Here is a 15065-nt window from a genome sequence, read left to right on the forward strand (position 1 = left end):
ACAGCGCACAGTACTACTTCTCTAGTCCTGTATATATGGACAGTGCACAGTACTACTTCTCTTCTCCTATATATATATATACAGTGCACAGTACTACTTCTCTTCTCCTGTATATATGGACAGTGCACAGTACTACTTCTCTTCTCCTATATATATGGACAGTGCACAGTACTACTTCTCTATCCTGTATATATGGACAGTGCACAGTACTACTTCTCCTGTATATATGGACAGTGCACAGTACCACTTCTCTATCCTGTATATATGGACAGTGCACAGTACTACTTCTCCTGTATATATGGACAGTGCACAGTACCACTTCTCTAGTCTTGTATATATGGACAGTGCACAGTACTACTTCTCTAGTCCTGTATATATGGACAGTGCACAGTACTACTTCTCTATCCTGTATATACGGACAGTGCACAGTACTACTTCTCTATCCTGTATATATGGACAGTGCACAGTACTACTTCTCTATCCTGTATATACGGACAGTGCACAGTACTACTTCTCTATCCTGTATATATGGACAGTGCACAGTACTACTTCTCCTGTATATATGGTCAGTGCACAGTACTACTTCTCCTGTATATATGGACAGTGCACAGTACTACTTCTCCTGTATATATGGACAGTGCACAGTACTACTTCTCCTGTATATATGGACAGTGCACAGTACTACTTCTCTAGTCCTGTATATATGGACAGTGCACAGTACTACTTCTCTAGTCCTGTATATATGGACAGTGCACAGTACAACTTCTCTATCCTGTATATATGGACAGTGCACAGTACTACTTCTCTTCTCCTGTATATATGGACAGTGCAGAGTACAACTTCTCTATCCTGTATATATGGACAGTGCACAGTACTACTTCTCTTCTCCTGTATATATGGACAGTGCACAGTACTACTTCTCCTCCTGTATATATGGACAGTGCACAGTACTACTTCTCTAGTCCTGTATATATGGACAGTGCACAGTACTACTTCTCTATCCTGTATATATGGACAGTGCACAGTACAACTTCTCTATCCAGTATATATGGACAGTGCACAGTACTACTTCTCTTCTCCTGTATATATGGACAGTGCACAGTACCACTTCTCTTCTCCTGTATATATGGACAGTGCACAGTACTACTTCTCTTCCCCTGTATATATGGACAGTGCACAGTACAACTTCTCTATCCTGTATATATGGACAGTGCACAGTACTACTTCTCTTCTCCTGTATATATGGACAGTGCACAGTACTACTTCTCTTCTCCTGTATATATGGACAGTGCACAGTACAACTTCTCTATCCTGTATATATGGACAGTGCACAGTACTACTTCTCTTCTCCTGTATATATGGACAGTGCACAGTACTACTTCTCCTGTATATATGGACAGTGCACAGTACTACTTCTCTTCTCCTGTATATACGGACAGTGCACAGTACTACTTCTCTAGTCTTGTATATATGGACAGTGCACAGTACCACTTCTCTAGTCTTGTATATAAGGACAGTGCACAGTACTACTTCTCTAGTCCTGTATATATGGACAGTACACAGTACTACTTCTCTAGTCCTGTATATATGAACAGTGCACAGTACTACTTCTCTATCCTCTATATATGGACAGTGCACAGTACTACTTCTCTTCTCCTGTATATATGGACAGTGCACAGTACAACTTCTCTATCCTGTATATATGGACAGTGCACAGTACTACTTCTCTATCCTGTATATATGGACAGTGCACAGTACTACTTCTCTATCCTGTATATATGGACAGTGCACAGTACTACTTCTCTTCTCCTGTATATATGGACAGTGCACAGTACAACTTCTCTATCCTGTATATATGGACAGTGCACAGTACAACTTCTCTATCCTGTATATATGGACAGTGCACAGTACTACTTCTCTAGTCTTGTATATATGGACAGTGCACAGTACTACTTCTCTATCCTGTATATATGGACAGTGCACAGTACAACTTCTCTATCCTGTATATATGGACAGTGCACAGTACTACTTCTCTATCCTGTATATATGGACAGTGCACAGTACTACTTCTCTAGTCTTGTATATATGGACAGTGCACAGTACTACTTCTCTATCCTGTATATATGGACAGTGCACAGTACTACTTCTCTAGTCCTGTATATATGGACAGTTCACAGTACTACTTCTCTTCTCCTGTATATATGGACAGTGCACAGTACTACTTCTCTTCCCCTGTATATATGGACAGTGCACAGTACTACCTCTCTTCTCCTGTATATATGGACAGTGCACAGTACTACTTCTCTATCCTGTATATATGGACAGTGCACAGTACTACTTCTCTTTTCCTGTATATATGGACAGTGCACAGTACCACTTCTCTTCTCCTGTATATATGGACAGTGCACAGTACTACTTCTCTTCTCCTGTATATATGGACAGTGCACAGTACTACTTCTCTATCCTGTATATATGGACAGTGCACAGTACTACTTCTCTTCTCCTGTAAATATGGACAGTGCACAGTACTACTTCTCTATCCTGTATATATGGACAGTGCACAGTACTACTTCTCTTCTCCTGTATATATGAACAGTGCACAGTACTACTTCTTCTGTATATATGGACAGTGCACAGTACTACTTCTCTACCCTGTATATATGGACAGTGCACAGTACTACTTCTCTATCCTGTATATATGGACGGTGCACAGTACTACTTCTCTTCTCCTGTATATATGGACAGTGCACAGTACTACTTCTCTTCTCCTGTATATATGGACAGTGCACAGTACTACTTCTCTTCTCTTGTATATATAGACAGTGCACAGTACTACTTCTCTTCTCCTGTATATATGGACAGTGCACAGTACTACTTCTCTATCCTGTATATATGGACAGTGCACAGTACCACTTCTCTTCTCCTGTATATATGGACAGTGCACAGTCTTACTTCTCTAGTCCTGTATATATGGACAGTGCACAGTACTACCTCTCTTCTCCTGTATATATGGACAGTGCACAGTACTACTTCTCTATCCTGTATATATGGACAGTGCACAGTACTACTTCTCTTTTCCTGTATATATGGACAGTGCACAGTACCACTTCTCTTCTCCTGTATATATGGACAGTGCACAGTACTACTTCTCTTCCCCTGTATATATGGACAGTGCACAGTACTACTTCTCTATCCTGTATATATGGACAGTGCACAGTACTACTTCTCTATCCTGTATATATGGACAGTGCACAGTACTACTTCTCTTGTCCTGTATATATGGACAGTGCACAGTACTCCTTCTCTTCTCCTGTATATATGGACAGTGCACAGTACCACTTCTCTATCCTGTATATATGGACAGCGCACAGTACTACTTCTCTATCCTGTATATATGGACAGTGCACAGTACTACTTCTCTTCTCCTGTATATATGGACAGTGCACAGTACTACTTCTCTTCTCCTGTATATATGGACAGTGCACAGTACTACTTCTCTTCTCCTGTATATATGGACAGTGCACAGTACTACTTCTCTATCCTGTATATATGGACCATGCACAGTACTACTTCTCTTCCCCTGTATATATGGACAGTGCACAGTACTACTTCTCTAGTCCTGTATATACGGACAGTGCACAGTACTACTTCTCTTCTCCTGTATATATGGACAGTGCACAGTACTACTTCTCTATCCTGTATATATGGACAGTGCACAGTACTACTTCTCTTCTCCTGTATAAATGGACAGTGCACAGTACTACTTCTCTATCCTGTATATATGGACAGTGCACAGTACTACTTCTCTATCCTGTATATATGGACAGTGCACAGTACTACTTCTCTATCCTGTATATATGGACAGTGCACAGTACTACTTCTCTATCCTGTATATATGGACAGTGCACAGTACTATTTCTCTTCTCCTGTATATATGGACAGTGCACAGTACTACTTCTCTATCCTGTATATATGGACAGTGCACAGTACTACTTCTCTATCCTGTATATATGGACAGTGCACAGTACTACTTCTCCTGTATATATGGACAGTGCACAGTACTACTTCTCCTGTATATATGGACAGTGCACAGTACTACTTCTCCTGTATATATGGACAGTGCACAGTACTACTTCTCCTGTATATATGGACAGTGCACAGTACTACTTCTCCTGTATATATGGATGGTGCACAGGATAATACAGGATAAGTAATGTAATGTATGTACACAGTGACTGCACCAGCAGAATAGTGAGCGCAGCTCTGGAGTATAATACAGGATAAGTAATGTAATGTATGTACACAGTGACTGTACCAGCAGAATAGTGAGCGCAGCTCTGGAGTATAATACAGGATAAGTAATGTAATATATGTACACAGTGAGTGCACCAGCAGAATAGTGAGCACTGCTCCGGAGTATAATACAGGATAAGTAATGTAATGTATGTACACAGTGACTGCACCAGCAGAATAGTGAGCGCAGCTCTGGAGTATAATACAGGATAAGTAATGTAATGTATGTACGCAGTGACTGCACCAGCAGAATAGTGAGCGCAGCTCTGGAGTATAATACAGGATAAGTAATGTATGTACACAGTGACTGCACCAGCAGAATAGTGAGCGCAGCTCTGGAGTATAATACAGGATAAGTAATGTAATGTATGTACACAGTGACTGCACCAGCAGAATAGTGAGTGCAGCTCTGGAGTATAATACAGGATAAGTAATGTAATGTATGTACACAGTGACTGCACCAGCAGAATAGTGAGCACAGCTCTGGAGTATAATACAGGATAAGTAATGTAATGTATGTACACAGTGACTGTACCGGCAGAATAGTGAGCGCAGCTCTGGAGTATAATACAGGATAAGTAATGTAATGTATGTACACAGTGACTGCACCAGCAGAATAGTGAGTGCAGCTCTGGAGTATAATACAGGATAAGTAATGTAATGTATGTACACAGTGACTGCACCAGCAGAATAGTGAGCACAGCTCTGGAGTATAATACAGGATAAGTAATGTAATGTATGTACGCAGTGACTGCACCAGCAGAATAGTGAGCGCAGCTCTGGAGTATAATACAGGATAAGTAATGTATGTACACAGTGACTGCACCAGCAGAATAGTGAGCGCAGCTCTGGAGTATAATACAGGATAAGTAATGTAATGTATGTACACAGTGACTGCACCAGCAGAATAGTGAGTGCAGCTCTGGAGTATAATACAGGATAAGTAATGTAATGTATGTACACAGTGACTGCACCAGCAGAATAGTGAGCACAGCTCTGGAGTATAATACAGGATAAGTAATGTAATGTATGTACACAGTGACTGTACCGGCAGAATAGTGAGCGCAGCTCTGGAGTATAATACAGGATAAGTAATGTAATGTATGTACACAGTGACTGTACCAGCAGAATAGTGAGCACAGCTCTGGAGTATAATACAGGATAAGTAATGTAATGTATGTACACAGTGACTGCACCAGCAGAATAGTGAGCGCAGCTCTGGAGTATAATACAGGATAAGTAATGTATGTACACAGTGACTGTACCAGCAGAATAGTGAGTGCAGCTCTGGAGTATAATACAGGATAAGTAATGTAATGTATGTACACAGTGACTGCACCAGCAGAATAGTGAGCGCAGCTCTGGAGTATAATACAGGATAAGTAATGTAATGTATGTACACAGTGACTGCACCAGCAGAATAGTGAGCGCAGCACTGGAGTATAATACAGGATAAGTAATGTAATGTATGTACACAGTGACTGTACCAGCAGAATAGTGAGCGCAGCTCTGGAGTATAATACAGGATAAGTAATGTATGTACACAGTGACTGCACCAGCAGAATAGTGAGCGCAGCTCTGGAGTATAATACAGGATAAGTAATGTATGTACACAGTGACTGTACCAGCAGAATAGTGAGCGCAGCTCTGGAGTATAATACTGTATAAGTAATGTAATATATGTACACAGTGACTGTACCAGCAGAATAGTGAGCGCAGCTCTGGAGTATAATACAGGATAAGTAATGTAATGTATGTACACAGCGACTGCACCAGCAGAATAGTGAGCGCAGCTCTGGAGTATAATACAGGATAAGTAATGTAATGTATGTACACAGTGACTGCACCAGCAGAATAGTGAGCGCAGCTCTGGAGTATAATACAGGATAAGTAATGTAATGTATGTACACAGCGACTGCACCAGCAGAATAGTGAGCGCAGCTCTGGAGTATAATACAGGATAAGTAATGTAATGTATGTACACAGTGACTGCACCAGCAGAATAGTGAGCGCAGCTCTGGAGTATAATACAGGATAAGTAATGTAATGTATGTACACAGTGACTGTACCAGCAGAATAGTGAGCGCAGCTCTGGAGTATAATACAGGATAAGTAATGTAATGTATGTACACAGTGACTGTACCAGCAGAATAGTGAGCGCAGCTCTGGAGTATAATACAGGATAAGTAATGTAATGTATGTACACAGTGACTGCACCAGCAGAATAGTGAGCGCAGCTCTGGGGTATAATACAGGAGAAGTAATGTAATGTATGTACACAGTGACTGTACCAGCAGAATAGTGAGCGCAGCTCTGGGGTATAATACAGGATAAGTAATGTAATGTATGTACACAGTGACTATACCAGCAGAATAGTGAGCGCAGCTCTGGGGTATAATACAGGAGAAGTAATGTAATGTATGTACACAGTGACTGTACCAGCAGAATAGTGAGTGCAGCTCTGGAGTATAATACAGGAGAAGTAATGTAATGTATGTACACAGTGACTGCACCAGCAGAATAGTGAGCGCAGCTCTAGAGTATAATACAGGATAAGTAATGTAATGTATGTACACAGTGACTGCACCAGCAGAATAGTGAGCGCAGCTCTAGAGTATAATACAGGATAAGTAATGTAATGTATGTACACAGTGACTGTACCAGCAGAATAGTGAGCGCAGCTCTGGGGTATAATACAGGAGAAGTAATGTAATGTATGTACACAGTGACTGTACCAGCAGAATAGTGAGCGCAGCTCCGGAGTATAATACAGGATAAGTAATGTATGTACACAGTGACTGTACCAGCAGAATAGTGAGCGCAGCTCCGGAGTATAATACAGGATAAGTAATGTAATCTATGTACACAGTGACTGCACCAGCAGTATAGTGAGTGCAGCTCTGGGGTATAATACTGTATAAGTAATGTAATGTATGTACACAGTGACTGTACCAGCAGAATAGTGAGCGCAGCTCTGGAGTATAATACAGGATAAGTAATGTAATGTATGTACACAGTGACTGCACCAGCAGAATAGTGAGCGCAGCTCTGGGGTATAATACAGGATAAGTAATGTAATGTATGTACACAGTGACTGCACCAGCAGAATAGTGAGCGCAGCTCTGGAGTATAATACAGGATAAGTAATGTAATGTATGTACACATTGACTGTACCAGCAGAATAGTGAGAGCAGCTCTGGAGTATAATACAGGATAAGTAATGTAATGTATGTACACATTGACTGTACCAGCAGAATAGTGAGAGCAGCTCTGGAGTATAATACAGGATAAGTAATGTAATGTATGTACACATTGACTGTACCAGCAGAATAGTGAGAGCAGCTCTGGAGTATAATACAGGATAAGTAATGTAATGTATGTACACAGTGACTGCACCAGCAGAATAGTGAGCGCAGCTCTGGAGTATAATACAGGATAAGTAATGTAATGTATGTACACATTGACTGTACCAGCAGAATAGTGAGAGCAGCTCTGGAGTATAATACAGGATAAGTAATGTAATGTATGTACACAGTGACTGTACCAGCAGAATAGTGAGTGCAGCTCTGGAGTATAATACAGGATAAGTAATGTAATGTATGTACACAGTGACTGTACCAGCAGAATAGTGAGCCCAGCTCTGGAGTGTAATACAGGATAAGTAATGTAATGTATGTACACAGTGACTGTACCAGCAGAATAGTGAGCCCAGCTCTGGAGTGTAATACAGGATAAGTAATGTAATGTATGTACACAGTGACTGTACCAGCAGAATAGTGAGCGCAGCTCTGGGGTATAATACAGGATAAGTAATGTAATGTATGTACACAGTGACTGTACCAGCAGAATAGTGAGCGCAGCTCTGGAGTATAATACAGGATAAGTAATGTAATGTATGTACACAGTGACTGTACCAGTAGAATAGTGAGCGCAGCTCTGGAGTATAATACAGGATAAGTAATGTAATGTATGTACACAGTGACTGTACCAGCAGAATAGTGAGCGCAGCTCTGGAGTATAATACAGGATAAGTAATGTAATGTATGTACACAGTGACTGCACCAGCAGAATAGTGAGCCCAGCTCTGGAGTGTAATACAGGATAAGTAATGTAATGTATGTACACAGTGACTGTACCAGCAGAACAGTGAGCGCAGCTCTGGAGTATAATACAGGATAAGTAATGTAATGTATGTACACAGTGACTGTACCAGCAGAATAGTGAGCGCAGCTCTGGAGTATAATACAGGATAAGTAATGTAATGTATGTACACAGTGACTGTACCAGCAGAATAGTGAGCGCAGCTCTGGAGTATAATACAGGATAAGCAATGTATGTACACAGTGACTGTACCAGCAGAATAGTGAGTGCAGCTCTGGAGTATAATACAGGATAAGTAATGTATGTACACAGTGACTGTACCAGCAGAATAGTGAGTGCAGCTCTGGGGTATAATACAGGATAAGTAATGTAATGTATGTACACAGTGACTGTACCAGCAGAATAGTGAGCGCAGCTCTGGAGTATAATACAGGATAAGTAATGTATGTACACAGTGACCGCAGAATAGTGAGCGCAGCTCTGGAGTATAGTTATAAATACAATGTTCTTACATGCAGAATCTTGGGTTCTTGAAATAACATCCACTATAAAATTTGAAGAGACACAACATCCGGAGCAGAATCTTACAGCTGTCCTAAGACGACACATGGTGACCGGTCCCATCCTGGGACATAATAATACACCCGCAGTCCGGCTGTTATACACAATGTGCAGAGAATCAGATTTCAGAATTAATAATAATAAAGAATAAAAAAACGGAAAACAAGGAAGTTATAAATAGGTGGAGTTTATTACATGTAGGGGGCGGGGCTGTGACAACCTCTCAGACATGATTTCCTGTATACAGCTGGTTGTCGCAGCTTTCTCATGTAGCTGACACTGGACATTGAGGTCTCATACCTAATATATATATATACATGGAGGACGCCTCTTATCTACAGCTTAGCGGGGCGCGGTGCGGGGATACCTGCTGTGTATCTAAGCTGCAGGCACCAGAGCTCAGAGCAGTCGCTCCCCCGGTGCAGAGATCACTAATTACAGATCTGGTCGTGTTAGTAAATACACAGTAATAACCTCGGGCCCCAGGGAGCGCCGCGCAGCGAGGGCAAGTAACAGGAATCCCAACTGTCACCGAGGGTAACATGGAGAGCGCCACACACTGGTCTGTAGGTGACACTGTTATGGGGGATCTGTAGGTGACACTGTTATGGGGGATCTGTAGGTGACACTGTTATGGGGGATCTGTAGGTGACACTGTTATGGGGGATCTGTAGATGACACTGTTATGGGGGATCTGTAGATGACACTGATATGGGGGATCTGTAGGTGACTGTTATGGGGGGATCTGTAGATGACACTGTTATGGGGGATCTGTAAATGAGACTGTTATGGGGGATCTGTAGGTGACACTGTTATGGGGGATCTGTAAATGAGACTGTTATGGGGGATCTGTAGGTGACACTGTTATGGGGGATCTGTAAATGAGACTGTTATGGGGGATCTGTAGGTGACACTGTTATGGGGGATCTGTAGATGACGCTGTTATGGGGGATCTGTAAATGAGACTGTTATGGGGGATCTGTAGATGACACTGTTATGGGGGGTCTGTAGATGAGACTGTTATGGGGGATCTGTAGATGACGCTGTTATGGGGGATCTGTAAATGAGACTGTTATGGGGGATCTGTAGATGACACTGTTATGGGGGATCTGTAGATGACACTGTTATGGGGGATCTGTAGGTGACACTGTTATGGGGGATCTGTAGGTGACACTGTTATGGGGGATCTGTAGGTGACACTGTTATGGGGGGTCTGTAGATGACACTGTTATGGGGGGTCTGTAGATGAGACTGTTATGGGGGATCTGTAGATGACACTGTTATGGGGGATCTGTAGGTGACACTGTTATGGGGGATCTGTAGGTGACACTGTTATGGGGGGTCTGTAGATGAGACTGTTATGGGGGATCTGTAGATGACACTGTTATGGGGGATCTGTAGATGACACTGTTATGGGGGATCTGTAGATGACACTGTTATGGGGGGTCTGTAGATGACACTGTTATGGGGGATCTGTAGGTGACACTGTTATGGGGGATCTGTAGGTGACACTGTTATGGGGGGTCTGTAGATGAGACTGTTATGGGGGATCTGTAGGTGACACTGTTATGGGGGATCTGTAGATGACACTGTTATGGGGGATCTGTAGATGACACTGTTATGGGGGGTCTGTAGATGACACTGTTATGGGGGATCTGTAGGTGACACTGTTATGGGGGGTCTGTAGATGAGACTGTTATGGGGGATCTGTAGATGACACTGTTATGGGGGGTCTGTAGATGAGACTGTTATGGGGGATCTGTAGATGACACTGTTATGGGGGATCTGTAGATGACACTGTTATGGGGGATCTGTAGGTGACACTGTTATGGGGGATCTGTAGATGACACTGTTATGGGGGATCTGTAGATGACACTGTTATGGGGGATCTGTAGGTGACACTGTTATGGGGGATCTGTAGATGACACTGTTATGGGGGGTCTGTAGATGACACTGTTATGGGGGATCTGTAGATGACACTGTTATGGGGGGTCTGTAGATGAGACTGTTATGGGGGGTCTGTAGATGAGACTGTTATGGGGGATCTGTAGATGACACTGTTATGGGGGATCTGTAGATGACACTGTTATGGGGGATCTGTAGGTGACACTGTTATGGGGGGTCTGTAGATGACACTGTTATGGGGGATCTGTAGATGACACTGTTATGGGGGGTCTGTAGATGAGACTGTTATGGGGGGTCTGTAGATGAGACTGTTATGGGGGATCTGTAGATGACACTGTTATGGGGGATCTGTAGATGACACTGTTATGGGGGATCTGTAGGTGACACTGTTATGGGGGATCTGTAGATGACACTGTTATGGGGGATCTGTAGATGACACTGTTATGGGGGATCTGTAGATGACACTTATGGGGGATCTGTAGGTGACGCTGTTATGGGGGGTCTGTAGATGATGCTGTTATGTTACTAGTCTCTCGTTCTTCTAGGACAGGAGCTGATGTTACTAGTCTCTCGTTCCTCTAGGGCGGGACTGATGTTACTAGTCTCTCGTTCTTCTAGGACGGGGGCTCATGTTACAAGTCTCTTGTTCCTCTAGGGCAGGGTCGGGGCTGATGTTACTAGTCTCTCGTTCCTCTAGGGTGGGACTGATGTTACTAGTCTCTCGTTCCTCTTGGGCAGGGTTGAGGATGATGTTACTAGTCTCTCGTTTCTCTAGGGCAGGGGAGGGGCTGATGTTACTAGTCTCTTGTTCCTCTAGGGCAGGGGCGGAGCTGATGTTACTAGTCTCTCATTCCTCTAGGGCAGGGTCGGGGCTGATGTTACTCGTCTCTCGTTACTCTAGGGCAAGTCTGATGTGGCTAGTCTCTCGTTCCTCTAGGGTGGGGCTGATGTTACTAATCTCTCGTTCCTCTAGGACGGGGCTCATGTTACTAGTCTCTCGTTCCTCTAGGGCAGGGCAGGGGCTGATGTTACTAGTCTCTCATTCCTATAGGGCAGGGGCTGATGTTACTAGTTTCCTGTTCCTCTAGGGCAGGGTCTGGGCTGCTGTTACTAGTCTCTCGTTCCTCTAAGACAGGGTCGGGGCTGATGTTACTAGTCTCTCGTTCCTCTAGAGCGGGGCTCATGTTACTAGTCTCTCATTCCTCTACGGCAGGGGCTAATCTTACTAGTCTCTCGTTCCTCTAGGGCAGGGGCGGGGCTGATGTTACTAGTCTCTTGTTCCTCTAGGGCAGGGTTGGGGCTGATGTTACAAGTCTCTTGTTCCTCTAAGGCAGGGGCGGAGCTGATGTTACTAGTCTCTCGTTCCTCTAAGGAAGGGCTGATGTTACTAGTCTCTCGTTCTTCTTGTGTAGGGGAGGGGCTGATGTTACTAGTCTCTCGTTCTTCTTGTGTAGGGGAGGGGCTGATGTTACTAGTCTCTCGTTCCTCTAGGGCAGGGGCAGGGCTGATGTTACTAGTCTCTCGTTCCTCTAGGGCAGGGGCAGGGCTGATGTTACTAGTCTCTTGTTCCTCTAGGGCAGGGGCAGGGCTGATGTTACTAGTCTCTCGGTCCTCTAGTGTAGGGGAGGGGCTAATCTTACTAGTCTCTTGCTCCTCTAGGGCAGGGGCAGGTCTGAGGTTGTTCTTATATATGGTGTCTTGGGATTACAGTACAGATGGTGCAATGTTCTGCAGCACACACAGTAATTCACAGCAGACTTGTAGATACATCTAGAGGGCCCCAGGACACAGGAGTGGCGCAGGCAGCCATATATTCAGAAGGTGATGAGATTTTGGATGGCGCCATCATCTGAGTATCCCGTCTGGATGATGAGATAACAACGGAACAAGACACAATCATGTGACCAGCGGCCATGACACAGGAGACACTGCCCCAACCTGGGGGCGTCATGTGACCGGCGGCCATGACACAGGAGACACTGCCTTGCCCTGGGGGCGTCACGTGACCGGCGGCCATGACACAGGAGACACTGCCTTGCCCTGGGGGCGTCACGTGACCGGCGGCCATGACAGAGGAGACACTGCCTTGCCCTGGGGGCGTCATGTGACCGGCGGCCATGACACAGGAGACACTGCTCCAACCTGGGGGCGTCATGTGACCGGCGGCCATGACAGAGGAGACACTGCCTTGCCCTGGGGGCGTCATGTGACCGGCGGCCATGACAGAGGAGACACTGCCTTGCCCTGGGGGCGTCATGTGACCGGCGGCGACCTTCACCGTATCTCGCGCGGTTCGTGTAAATCAGAGTCTGAAGAGAATTATTATCAATCAGCGAAGTGATGACATCATCAGGAGTCATGTGACACAAGAGCATCGCAACAGTAACCCCGACAACAGCCACACCGGGTACCAGGGCAACAACACTAACACCAGGGGCAACAGAACTAACCCTGGGGGAGCAAGAGCAACACCAATTACCCCGGGGGCAACAACCTCCACCCCAAACACCAGGGGCAACACACGTAACCAATAGCCAATACCCCCACCCTAAATAACCGGGGGCAACAACAGTAACCCCAGGGCAGCAGAGACCACAGCATGAAGTCCGGGGGCCCAGGGGCATGAAGGATAATAACAGGGCAATAAATGACATCAGGAGGAGATACGGCCCCACCTGCAGAATCTGGGGCAAATTATGGCAGCGACCCCTGTATGAGAGGCAATAATGGTACTGACCGGACACAGCAGGGGCAAATGGTGGCAACTCACAGCATCCACCAGACAGCCACCTGCAGGCAGCTACTGGCATCTACCCCAGCCCGGGGGCAACTAGTGACCTCCCCCCCCCCCTCACAGGATTCTGCACTTACCTTGCGCCGCCCCCCGGTGCAGCTGCAGCCCGATCCCCAGGATGAGGATGGTGCAGGCGGCCGGAGCTCCTCGCAGTCCCCGGTCCATGTCCCCTGTCCTGCAGTTACCGGGGAGGAGAGGGCGGCATCATCCCGGGGGCGGCCCTGCACACTGAGCCGCTACCGCAGCCGCTGCCCCTCTATCCGCTGCTCGGGTCCCCGGGGTGAGAGGGCGACACCAGGCGGCCAGACGCGGCACTACAGCAGCAGGAGGCGGGCTAAGACAAAGCCGAGAGCGAGGAGCCGCGGGGGACATCTGCTGGTCAAGAGGAGAATTACAGCTGCGGGAGGACGGGAGACACCTAGTGGTGGAGGGAGAATGACACGAGGGGGCTCATATATACAGTACAGTACAGTATATAGTATATAAGACAAGGCCCCCCCACACCAGGGGGGAAACAGCCACCTGCCACAGGGCGCTCTCAGCTGTGGGGCTCCAGTATGGGGGAAGTGCATGGCCTGACATTGTGATTGGGGACAAATACTTCATGTAAAGATCAGGGGGAAATGTCTGCGCCGTCCGCTGGTCACAAGAGAAAGATCAGATTATCCCAGAAATACCTGCGCCGATATCAGGACACAATCGCTTCATCTGTACTAAGACCAAGGACATGAACTGCAGATACAGGGACCAAATACTAAAGGACTGTGACATCACTGTGTGTATTATCCTGTACTGTGACATCACTGTGTGTATTATCTGTGTACTGTGACATCACTGTGTGTATTATCCTGTACTGTGACATCACCGTGTGTATTATCCTGTACTGTGACATCACCGTGTGTATTATCTCTGTACTGTGACATCACCGTGTGTATTATCCTGTACTGTGACATCACCGTGTGTATTATCCTGTACTGTGACATCACCGTGTGTATTATCCTGTACTGTGACATCACCGTGTGTATTATCCTGTACTGTGACATCACCGTGTGTATTATCCTGTACTGTGACATCACCGTGTGTATTATCCTGTACTGTGACATCACCGTGTGTATTATCCCTGTACTGTGACATCACCGTGTGTATTATCCCTGTACTGTGACATCACCGTGTGTATTATCCCTGTACTGTGACATCACCGTGTGTATTATCCCTGTACTGTGACATCACCGTGTGTATTATCCTGTACTGTGACGTCACCGTGTGTATTATCCCTGTACTGTGACATCGCCGTGTGTATTATCCCTGTACTGTGACATCGCCGTGTGTATTATCCCTGTACTGTGACATCGCCGTGTGTATTATCCCTGTACTGTGACATCGCCGTGTGTATTATCCCTGTACTGTGACA

At 45.3% G+C, this 15065-nt stretch overlaps 1 protein-coding gene across 1 annotated transcript in view; it reads right to left on the reverse strand.

Moving 5' to 3' along the window:
• Positions 1 to 13918, reverse strand: part of LOC142204635 (uncharacterized) — a 96849-nt gene extending 82931 nt beyond the window's left edge. Inside the window, exon 1 of the mRNA XM_075275942.1 lies at positions 13732 to 13918. Within this exon, the coding sequence (XP_075132043.1) occupies positions 13732 to 13819 (88 nt within the window). The 5' untranslated portion in view covers positions 13820 to 13918. The remainder of the gene's footprint in view (positions 1 to 13731) is intronic.
• Between the last annotated feature and the right edge of the window lie 1147 nt (positions 13919 to 15065).

The sequence above is a fragment of the Leptodactylus fuscus genome, chromosome 5, assembly GCF_031893055.1.
Source record: "Leptodactylus fuscus isolate aLepFus1 chromosome 5, aLepFus1.hap2, whole genome shotgun sequence".
Classification (NCBI taxonomy): domain Eukaryota; kingdom Metazoa; phylum Chordata; class Amphibia; order Anura; family Leptodactylidae; genus Leptodactylus; species Leptodactylus fuscus.